Source organism: Haliotis cracherodii, unplaced genomic scaffold (genome assembly GCF_022045235.1).
Source record: "Haliotis cracherodii isolate W230 unplaced genomic scaffold, xgHalCrac1.p SCAF_1, whole genome shotgun sequence".
Lineage (NCBI taxonomy): Eukaryota > Metazoa > Mollusca > Gastropoda > Lepetellida > Haliotidae > Haliotis > Haliotis cracherodii.
In genome coordinates this window covers 19,183,163-19,194,924 of record NW_027266264.1, presented here as the reverse complement: position 1 = coordinate 19,194,924, position 11,762 = coordinate 19,183,163, and the positions used below count along the sequence as shown (strand labels likewise).

Sequence of the window (11,762 nt, the reverse complement as noted above, 5' to 3'; positions counted from 1 at the left end):
GTAATGATTCAAGATTGTTGGATCCAGATATTGGGGGTGCCGTTTATCAGAAAAGGTACAAGGAAACGCGAAAAGTGAATTTTATCCATATGTATGTTAACAATAAGTTTGGATACAGACTGATCTGAAAAACGAGATACCTCAGAAAAATGCAATGACATTCAATCAGAAATTTTCATAAATATTAGTTTCATGAAGTGACGTTTGTTTTGCGGTTCAGTGAATGTCAATGCATTCAATGTAACTTGATCAATGTGAACATGTGAAGGTAATGTCAGTTTCCAGAACGCTCGTTGGACCAGTACTTGCCACATTGTTGCTGGGAGATTCCCGATGCTGTGAGTTTGATAGTGTTTGTTTGTAAATTCAATATGTCATATGTCAATATGGATTATTTTCTCTGGATTTCTAAAAAATATATCGTATTAAAATACATGCTATGGTTTTTAGCTGACTTGAGGTAATTCAGTCTCAACTACATTATTGATGTAATGTATACCTCGATTCTATTTCTGTGATATAGTACAACTCGTTTTTTAAAATGTTGCGTCCGTGGGTTGCGGTTTCAAAAACACAAAATAATGATTTTCAGGTTTGTCTTCTTTATTTAAACTGTTCTTTCTCAACTATTCCACCACTATGCATATGCAAAACATAAACACGTTCCTATAAGCAATTCCTCATTGGGAATATATATTGTGCGCATATCTCTGCTACAATCTTTATTACAATAAAGGTATTTCACTTACTAGATAACAACCATCATAAAACATAACAATTATAACAAATATTTACATAAAAACCATGAACGATATGATACAAATAACATCAAAGAACTGTAGAGGTGTTCATGATAAGTTTGAAAGAAAGCTGACATTCAACTATCTAAAACGTAAACGCTCACGCTCAGCGTGGTAAACGATTATGGAAAGTTAATAATTCTTTTCTAAGGGATATCGTTTATGTAAAGAGGGTGAAAGATCTTTTTTTCAGAAACAGCCTAACAATATCAAAAGGATGACCGACTAGTTTTCGAAACCGTATGATAAATAAGAGGTGAAACAATAAAAAAGAAGGAACGGGAAAAGAAAGAACACTTAATACCAGTAAACTTAACCACCATTTTGAACTGAAGTTTCATAAGATAAGACAGAAGATGAAACAGAAAAGGGTAATCTAATAGACGAAATAAACCAAATAAAAGACCTCTACTATTGGTTGACTTTGGAAAAGCCTTTGCTAGAGTTAACTGGAAATTTATCTGTTCTTTTAACGTTGGTAAATCGATCAGACAATGGATTAAGGTGTTCTCCAAAGGAATTCAGTCAAGTGTCTTGGTAGAAACACTGTTCATAAATGACTTATCATTCCAAAACTCAATCACTTGTTTTTATCTTTTCCATTTTCATCAGAGAAACTCATCGGACACTTTCAACGTAAGTGTTTTAGATTTATATGTGGGAATAAACCAGATAAAATAAAGAGAGACTAGCTAGTTTGCTCTAAAACATATTATGGTCTTTTCAATGCTCCTAAAAATAAAGATATAATAGTCTAAACAAATGGAATGAAAAGGAGATAAGTGATGCCAGTTTGTGTCTATGAATCTGCCTAAACTTGGTTCTGTAATAATATTTTACTATACTTGTCAAAATTTAATGAAAGCTATTATGCCACTGGTACGAAATAACTATTGCAGCGTTATCCTTTCTGCTTGGTGAGACTTTATAGCTAGTCTAAACACTTCGGAAACTATTAGCAGTAGTTCAAAAACCGAAAATAATTGGTACAGTAAAAATATCCGAATTGAAAACAAAGTAATCTACTACACAAGATTGAATAAAAAGGGAATTCGTTAAATACATGATATGCTAGATACATGAGGACAACCATTGACCTTTCAAACTTTTCTGAATAAGTATCACTTAAAAACTTAACTTTCTAGAGTACATGTGAGTTGTAAGCTCAATAAAAAACTGTAGCCGAAGTTATCTCATAATACATAAAACGCCGGTTTTGTCTTATTTTATATATTATCTATCAAAAATACCGAAAGAAATTAAATATTACACACACGTAATTAATTTAGAATGACACAAAAGTAATATTTATTGGCATAGAAAATGGGAAGCCAAACCGGAAAATAAGATATGTTTGGAAACTTGGCCTTTTTATAACCATGTGCCGTTCCGATGTCCCGATACTGCTTTCCAATGGTTTGAATATAAAATCTCGCACCACATTTTTCTACCCAAACTAGACGTGTAAAAATAGGAATAAAAGACAACAATACTTGCAGCTAATGTTAAACTGAATCGGAAATGGCCTTGCATACATTTTCCGACTTTAGCAGGGTAGCCTCGATCTGGCAGGAACTGGAGAAGTGGATTTAATAAAAACAACAGATGTCAGAATTCAACTTACCAAACATCATATTTTTCACGGATTCCAACAAAGAAACAACCACCCTTTTAAATGTGAACTAATATTCTTCAAACAACTAATATTCAAATATACAATCACAAGACGAAGTTTAGACGTACAGCGGGAATTGTATTAATATTATTTCACTTCAAAATGTGCATCAATTTTAAGCTCCAGAATGGAAAAAGCTCATGTCAGTTTCAACAAAGGTTGAAAAAGGATCTCGAATGATGTAGTACAAAACCAACACAATGTGTGATGAAGGCTGGGAGGCCGAAAGCTTGACTTTGTATTTTTATGTATTTATTTGTATGATAGGAATGAACAAAAAATAACAAATTTCTTAACAAAAGTCACGTAATGGTTTGATTGATGCATTACAAAAAACATCAGTGTGTCATGAATTCAGAAGCATCATCACATCTGTTGGACACTACAGACATGAATCTGTTTATCCCTTGAGAAGAAGGATATCATCACACGAATTCAACCCTCTGTCGATAACAAGGTGCGATAATTAAACAAGTCCTACAATGTTCCCTGTTAACATATATCGCAGTCAATTATCAACAACCAATGACCATTTATTCAAGTTCTGAGAATGAACTTTTGCTGAAAGGATATATTACGTGTCAATATTAGACATATAAACGTAATCCTCTCACAAAAATTGAAACACATTTCAGTCTATATTTCTTAATAAATTTGAATTACATATCTGTTAACAAATACATTTGGTTTCTTTCAACGACTATTTTCTGCCACAAGTATATGTGAATACACTAAAAACATTCAGCAAGCCATAACTAGAAGAATGGGTCTGACACAAGTTTGTTAAAAGGCTGCAGATTTACCTTTAGACGGCCGTATATTAATGGATCTCGAGGTAGCCACAACTCGTATTTCCAGAACCAGAGACTTATGATAATACTTTCTTTTCTTTCTTTGTTGTTTTAACGTCGCACTCAGCAATATTCCAGCTATATAACGGCGCTGTAAATAATCAAATCTGGACCAGACAATCCAGTGATTGACATCATGAGATTCGATCCACGCAATTGGGATACGATGGCATTATAAATTTTTAAAAAAAGACTTTGAAAACTATTCACGTATCTGTTGTGAATGGTTTCACAGCGAATGGACGAATTTATTTCAACGGATGCCACGCCCTGTCTGCTATACATGATCAAATCTGGAGCCCATGAACCCTTTACGTCTTAGCACCGTCCTTCACTGTAGCACGGAGGGGGTGAGTGTTCATTGTGGGTGTTATGAAGCCATACACAGCAATATGGCAGCTATATAATGACGGTCTGTAAATAGCTCTACCAAACACACAGGTGGTTAATCCAGGTAGTTTGGGTAAAACACGCGATCAGCAGGTTGCTTTACTAGAATTCGCTGATCATGTGTTCCATTCTCAGATTCGCCCTGATTATAATCCTTGGATCTTTGGACTTTCCACCCACCTTGTTGCTAGAAAGTTCTGAGCCTAACTACACCCTTAACACTTGCACCCTTGCATTAAGTACACTACTTCCCATGGTTTCACTCAGGCTGCCTTTAAACCAACTACATAAACAGGCAGCATACTTCTAAAGACATTCTCTGACTAGGGGTTTCCTTCTGATGATGGGCATGGTCATGGTCATGGGGAGTCATGGGGAGTCATGGGGAGTCATAGGTAGTTGGGACAGTTTTTCAGCAATGCGTTGAAAATTGTAGGAGGCGTATTCCGGTTGATCTGCACCAACCACCTTGGGCGGCGTCTCGTGAACCTCCATGCTGAGCGCCTCATACAGGTATCTTCTCGCTGCACGTGTGTCACGGTGTCTCATGGCAAAACTTGCCAGTGCTTCACATGCCTGCATCCTGGTATGCCTGTCCCCTGCTAATATATCATGAAGCAGAGTGTTGAGACAGATACTATCAAAGCAATCAAAGCAGCAGTTTACAATATTAACCACATCATGAACATCAATACTCGAACCGATAACATGAGTAACTGTGGTTTTACGCCGCTTTTAGCAATATTCCAGCAATATGACGGCGGGGGACACCAGAAATGGGCTTCACACATTGTACCCATGTCGGGAATCGAACCCGGGTCTTCGGCGTGACGAGCGAACGCTCTAACCTCTAGGCTACCCGACTCGACTTTAAGGTACGGTGAGACACAATGTTACCATCCGATCCCCATTAGGCACCTTGTGTCGGTTTGACACTGGCATATGCTGGCTTGACACTCGGTGCATATGGGTATGGAGGACGGGGACAAACAAAAACTTCTACACCTCCAGGGCAAACGGCAGCGACATGTCCCAGATATGACCCATGATGTGGATGACGGGATGAATGAATGAACAAAGAGGAAAGAAATTTTCTGTCTGTTTAACTGGAATAATTCGATGAAACAGTTGTATGGAATTCTGTTCAATATTGTGTTGAAATAAATGAGCACATTTTGATGTAAAATAAAACTTATAGAACATACATAATAATTATTATATTGACATGGCCTTTCTAGTTAGTACCTGTGCGTGCCAAGACATTCGCCTGTGAGTAAGCTTCAAAGGCGAGCATTATTCTTTCCAGCTTGACCTGGGCCACGCCCAGGTTGATGTAGCTACGGGCAGCGCCTGCCGCGGCTTCTTTATCGTCCTTCAGCGCCTCTGTCAATTGTAAATATTTAGCCAACTCTACCTAAAAGTAATTCACGCAAGGTAATAGCTCACCTCAGCACTGTTTAGTAGACAGATGTTAAAAGTGGCGTACAAACAGGTGGGATAAAGAAAAAAATCGACAATATCATTTCCATAATCATAAGAAATCTTTGCCAAAATCAGATTGATCGATTCCGAATATATAATGAGCATGTGTTTATGAATCACCATTAAAGAGTGATGATGAAGGGTGAGCTCCACCGGTGGCATCAGTCACAAACACATACAAAGGCAAGCCAATTGTTTACATGAAAAACACGGGAACATATGGTACGAGTAAAAAATTGGAATTGCATCGGACATCAGCTTTGTCACCGATGCGTAAAATTTGGAAATGTCCTCCACATGTCTACCATAAAACTTTGTGCAAGCTTTCGTGAGGCATTGAATTATTTTTGAATGTTGTATATAAGTATATTATGGCATACGCTACGTCTTCTTTCATGTTCAGAACCGCATGAATGTTCTGTGTCCACACAGCAGTGTTCATTCTAGAGGCTTCGTCTTACCGTAGAGGGGCGGTCGGGTAGCCGAGTGGTTAAAGCGTTCGCTCGTCACGCCGAAGACCCGGGTTCGATTCCCGACATGGGTACAATGTGTGAAGGCCATTTCTGGTCGTCATATTGCTGGAATATTGCTAAAAGCGGCGTAAAACCAAACTCACTCACTCACCGTAGATCAGTCTTACTCCGTTGTCTCCTTTCAGCTGCGAGTACATCCGCTTCTCCTCGATCCCTATGGACATTAAAATCGTAATGATAAACTATAACGACACGGTATAAGCACCTAGCGACTATATCAAGAATTATGTCACTGTAATCTTCAATTATATATAATCTGTCAGTAGCCATTTATATTTAGACTATTCAATTTGAGATAATGAAGTTAATCATTTTAGTAGGGGCCATTTCGTCTGTATAACATATCCTATAGCATGCACAGCGACCATCCGTAAAACACATCAACTTTTTATACCAATTCCCTTTCATACACCAAAATGTGATTGACATATGTAAACTAAAATATAAGTTGTTTTACACTGAATAACCAAGAAAAGTGATGGTTATTTGCAGCTTCTGAAAACACCATGCTGCTTCTTGGGTTTTCTGAGTAAAAGGCAACTCACCCTGTGTACCCCTATTCTGCGGGATTTGACCGTTCGAAGCACTGAGGCAACTCACCCTGTGTACCACTATTCTGCGGGATTTGACCGTTCGAAGCACTGAGGCAACTCACCCTGTGTACCACTATTCTGCGAGTTTGACCGTTCGAAGCACTGAGGCAACTCACCCTGTGTACCACTATTCTGCGGGATTTGACCGTTCAAAGCACTGAGGCAACTCACCCTGTGTACCACTATTCTGCTGGATTTGACCGTTCGAAACACTGAGGCAACTCACCCTATGTACAACTATTCTGCGGTATTTGACCATTCGAAGCACTGAGGCAACTCACCCTGTGTACCACTATTCTGCTGGATTTGACCGTTCGAAACACTGAGGCAACTCACCCTGTGTACCACTATTCTGCGGGATTTGACCGTTCGAAGGACTGAGGCAACTCACCCTGTGTACCACTATTCTGCGGGATTTGACCGTTCGAAGCACTGAGGCAACTCACCCTGTGTACCACTATTCTGCGGGATTTGACCGTTCGAAGCACTGAGGCAACTCACCCTGTGTACCACTATTCTGTGGGGTTTGACCGTTCGAAGCACTGAGGCAACTCACCCTGTGTACCACTATTCTGCGGGATTTGACCGTTCAAAGGACTGAGGCAACTCACCCTGTGTACCACTATTCTGCGGGATTTGACCGTTCGAAGCACTGAGGCAACTCACCCTGTGTACCCCTATTCTGCGGGATTTGACCGTTCGATGTACTGAGGCAACTCACCATGTGTCCCCCTATTCTGCGTCTTTTTAACGTTCGATGTACTAAAGGGGAACTCACCCTGTGTCCCCCTATTCTGCGGCCTTTTACCGTTCGATGTACTGAGGCAACTCACCCTGTGTCCCCCTATTCTGCGGGCTTTTACCGTTCGATGTACTGAGGCAACTCACCCTGTGGCTCCTTATTCTGCGGGCTTTTACCGTTCGATGTACTGAGGCAACTCACCCTGTGTCCCCCTATTCTGCGGCCTTTTACCGTTCGATGTACTGAGGCAACTCACCCTGTGTCCCCCTATTCTGCGGCCTTTTACCGTTCGATGTACTGAGGCAACTCACCCTGTGTCCCCCTATTCTGCGGGCTTTTACCGTTCGATGTACTGAGGCAACTCACCCTGTGGCTCCTTATTCTGCGGGCTTTTACCGTTCGATGTACTTCTTTTTTTTTCCGCGACGTATTCAGCTGAAGAAGAAAGAGGGGAGTGATGGTGAAGATGATGGTGAGGTTGTGAGTTCTCCTGTGTGCTTTAGCCAGCCACTCTTTCAATTGTATGCATTTAGACAACTCTTCCTAAAATTAGTTCTACAAAGGTAATATTTGAGTTATGTTAAATCACTCAGCATTGTTTATCGGATGTATCTACATCCGTACGATTGTTTATCTTTGGATATGGCTAAAATATGCTATTCCTATTTTTCTATTATTTATGTATTATTTTTTATTTTATTATTTTTTAAAAACTTACTTTTGAAACATGCGACATTCACTTGTTGACGCTTTTAAATCGATTTTCAGGCAATAGTAGACGAGAAAAGTAGCCTTATATACGTCGCGTACAAACAGATGGGATATAGAAGCATGACATATATACCATATTGTAGAATGGCTTCTACGTGGGATTTCTTGGCAAGCGCAAAGTCATCTTTTATGTTTCGTACCGCACCAATGTTTTGTTTCAAAACAGCAGTTTTCAGTATGGAGGCTGGGGTCTTGTCGTGGATCAGTTTTAGTCCGTTCTCGAAGCATTGCAAAGCCTTGTCCTCTTTTTTCAACAGCGTGTACATCAATCCCAACTCATTCCATATTGGCACTAAAACAGTAATGCTTGTCTTAAAGAGGCGACTAACGGGATCGGGTGGTCAGGCTCGCTGACTTGGTTGATACATGTGATCGTATCCAAATTGCGTGGATCGATTCTCATGATGTCTTATCGCTGGATTGTCTGGTCTAGACTCGATTATATAGAGACCGCCGCCATATAGCTGGAGTATTGCTGAGTGCGGCGTTAAACAACAAATAAACAAACAACAAACAAACAAACAAACAAACTAATTCTCCGAGCGGCGTCATTTCATTCCGTATGACATTTCCGACAGCGCTCATTCGCAAAACATCTGACACATATAACTAAATTCGAATAAACAAATTGACTTTTTACCCGTCTGACCAGTTCCCTTTTATATAGAAGAGAGTGACAGACGAATGTGAAATAAAATATATGTTGATTTACATTGAATAACAAAAGAAAGTGATGGCTTTTCGCAACCTCTGGAAACACACCCTGCTTATTTTTGTTTTATGTGTTTAAGAGGCAACTCACACGGACACCTCTTCTCCTGTGTCCCCCTTTTCCGCGGCCTCTCGTATTCACCTGCAACAGAGGTATGGTGTGATGGTACTGGTAAGCTTGAAGGTTGGGATGACTGTGAGGATGGGTGAATGTGAAGATGGGGGTGATGATGATGATGATGATGGGGGTTATGATAATGATGATGATGGTGATGATGATGGGGGTTATGATGATGATGGCGATGATGATGATGATGGTGGTGGTGGTGATGATGATGATGATGATGATGATGATGATGATGATGATGATGGGGTGATGATGAGGATGGGGGTTATGATGAGGATGGGGGTGATGATGATGATGATGATGATGATGATGATGATGATGACGGTGGTGGTGGTGATGATGATGATGGTGGTGGTGATGATGATGATGGTGATGATGATGATATGGGCTCGCTGTAATCAACTTCAGAAGAAAGAGATGGGTGATGGTCATGATGAGGTTGAGAATCAGAATGACTGTGAGAATGTGTGAAGTGATGGTGACGATAAGGTTATATATAAATAACATATTTACCTGGATACACTCGTCGCCGAGATTTGTTGTAATATTGCAGACTGCGGCGTAAAACGACAACCACTTACAATACTAATAAAACCTGGGCTCACCAAGTTCCATCTCCACTTCCTTCAGGACCTCGAGTGAAGCCTCCTTGTTGTTTTCCCGGTAGAGAAGTCTGGCCCGTTGACATGCTACCTCGAGACATCTGATGTCTTCCCGTTGGACTTTATATACAGTTTGAAGTCGCTTCAGGTACTCGATCTGCTTGTGTATGTCTTGCTCACCCTTGCACTGTTTTACAAGCTGTTCAAGAAGATAAATCTGTTTCTTGCCATCGCTGGTAACCTCTAAAGCCTGTTCATACTGCAAGGGGGATCTGTTTGCAATTGCCTGTAGGTAAGTCATGCTGTTTTCCCCTTCTGGCAGCTTGAGTTCATTAGACTGGTATGACAGGTCTTTCAGTTTCTGCTCCCATTTTTTTTGGTCTCTGTTCGCGGCGTACACAGACGCCAGGTTATAAATGCACACGTTTGCAAAGTGTCTGTCTTCCGTCGATTTCGCTTTTTCCAGGGCATTTTCAAAAGACGTTATGGCATCGTCTATTTTGCCTTCATTATAGTGCTTCTCTCCTTCTTGACAAAAGATTATGACTTCCATTAGGGCAGGGTCACACATAGTGAACACACTGAAAAGAAACATGTCCAATATAATATATAGAGAGTACATGCAGACGTGCATGTCTTGACCTTCTAATTACAGTCTACCTATGTGCGATCTCGTTGGTTGTGTTGTGTCACGATGCGTCCATCTTCCCGAAGCAAGGGCGTTAAGCGACTAAAGTCCAGTTTCCGTCCTTGCCGAGCTAGGCTGGGTTTCCGGAATTAGAATTTGGCTGGACTAAAGAGTCTATGCATAGTCCAATCAAAAATCGCGTAACGAAATCGACATCAGGGTTCGTGAACAATGTGCAGATTTCGGTCGACTGCAGGATTTCCAAAACGTGTACAGACAACTGGGCGTCGACAGATAGTTTGCAATCTTTTCATGTTTTTGATTAATGTGCTTAAGGGATTTGATGCAGTTCGCGGGTTAAGACCCGTTTTAGTTGCGCTGTTGAAGCAAATTCAAGTGATATGAGAGATGGAATCTGATTAGTCACTACGAGGGACATAGAAGGGACATAACTCGTAATAGCCACTGGTGGCGCTGCCTTGAGGAGCCTGGGGGGGATTCCAGTGAGGCAAGGGTGGAAACTAGTCTTTCATGGTCAGTTAATGCCCTCGCCTCGGGAAGATGGACGGCTTCGAGCCTTGTTCATGATATCGTCATTTTGTTTTCCGGGTCCTATGATTAGGTTGTCGTAAACAGATGTAATATTGCTGACTGTTTCAACATTCACATGATACATTTGCTCGAAAGTGCCTACATAGATGTTATTTGTCTGGTTCTTCAAGGATGTATATTGTATTGATAATTCCACATTTTCAAACAGGTGTGGGGACGACGTTCGGTTCGCATGCCGAAGAGCTCGATTCTCTACATTCGTACAATAGGTACAATTAAAAATATTGCTGAAATATTGCTGAAAGCGGTCTAAAATCGTACTTAATCACCCACAAAGCTGTTTTAGCGCTGGTAAGTGTTAAAGGGGCACTGATCTCTGACACATTCACCGGGACTGGTTGTTGCCTTTGTTATTGCGTTGTCCCCGTGGTTACTCGGATGATATCCTAGAAATCTCAACTAGTTTGCGACCTGTGCTGCGCCAACTTGCTTGGCATTTTGCGACTTTAAGAAAAACTAAACAATTCACCTCAGCATTGCTTATTTTATCGTGTGTATATGTTACAGTGTAAAATGGCTAAAAGTTTTACTTAGGTAATTTATTCAACGCCTAAATATTCAGTAAATTTACAAATTGACTGAAAAATATGTTCATTTATTTTATTATGATAACGAGTCCAAAACATGTTAATGTTTGATTTCATCACACAATAACTGAAAAAAGTAGGATTAATAGAAAACGAAAGTCGAAGTACATTTCTATATTTTTTGGCTTCTAATCCTTGCATAATTAGTCTATTGTGTTGTTTTCAGCCCTTTTGGACGTCTGTTGGGTCATTATGTTAAATACATGGATGGATGTTTAAGAGATTAGTGCCCAATCAAGGCAGAGGAGACTACTGTTGTGCGATCGCTTTGGTGAACGAGACCCTCGTCGATACGACGACAGTACTGGGAGTTTTAGGGGGCACGGGTGGCCCAGTCGTCTGAGGCGCCGCGATTCGCTGTGCAGAGTTGCGTCCCTTGGGCACGCCGGAAACCTTATGATTGCGGGTTCGAATCCCGGTTCGCCCCAATTATGTTTCTAGGTTTGTCAGCACCATACCCGTGCTCGTGGGTTTCACCGAAGTGGTAAACGTCTGAGGCCTGCATCACTTCGGGGTATCATCCCACATTAAGCTGACACGCCGAGATATGACTGGAATACTGTTAAAAGCGGCGTTAAACCCAACTCACTCACGCACTGGGAGTTTTAGGGGACAGCTACAACCAGATACGTTGTATGAGCCCCTGTAACGCAACTGC

At 40.7% G+C, this 11,762-nt stretch overlaps 1 protein-coding gene across 1 annotated transcript; it reads right to left on the bottom strand.

Annotated features, from left to right (window-relative positions):
- Nucleotides 1-544: 544 nt before the first annotated feature.
- Nucleotides 545-9,872, bottom strand: LOC139454501 (uncharacterized). The gene is made up of 7 exons (XM_071236252.1): nucleotides 9,281-9,872; nucleotides 8,640-8,690; nucleotides 7,911-8,129; nucleotides 7,433-7,501; nucleotides 5,823-5,885; nucleotides 4,962-5,099; nucleotides 545-4,318 (listed from the first exon to the last, which is right to left on the bottom strand). The coding sequence occupies exons 1-7, from the start codon at nucleotides 9,870-9,872 to the stop codon at nucleotides 4,086-4,088; spliced, it is 1,365 nt and encodes a 454-aa protein (XP_071092353.1). The 3' UTR covers nucleotides 545-4,085.
- Between the last annotated feature and the right edge of the window lie 1,890 nt (nucleotides 9,873-11,762).

Excerpts from the sequence above, each read along its gene's own strand:
- LOC139454501 (XM_071236252.1), bottom strand. The coding sequence starts at position 9,872 with ATGTTTCTTTTCAGTGTGTTCACTATGTGTGACCCTGCCCTAATGGAA. Across the intron at positions 7,502-7,910 it reads AGAAGCCATTCTACAATATG|CTGAATACGTCGCGGAAAAA; the intron begins GTATATATGTCA and ends TTTCTTCTTCAG. Across the intron at positions 5,100-5,822 it reads CGGAGTAAGACTGATCTACG|AGGCGCTGAAGGACGATAAA; the intron begins GTGAGTGAGTGA and ends TACAATTGACAG.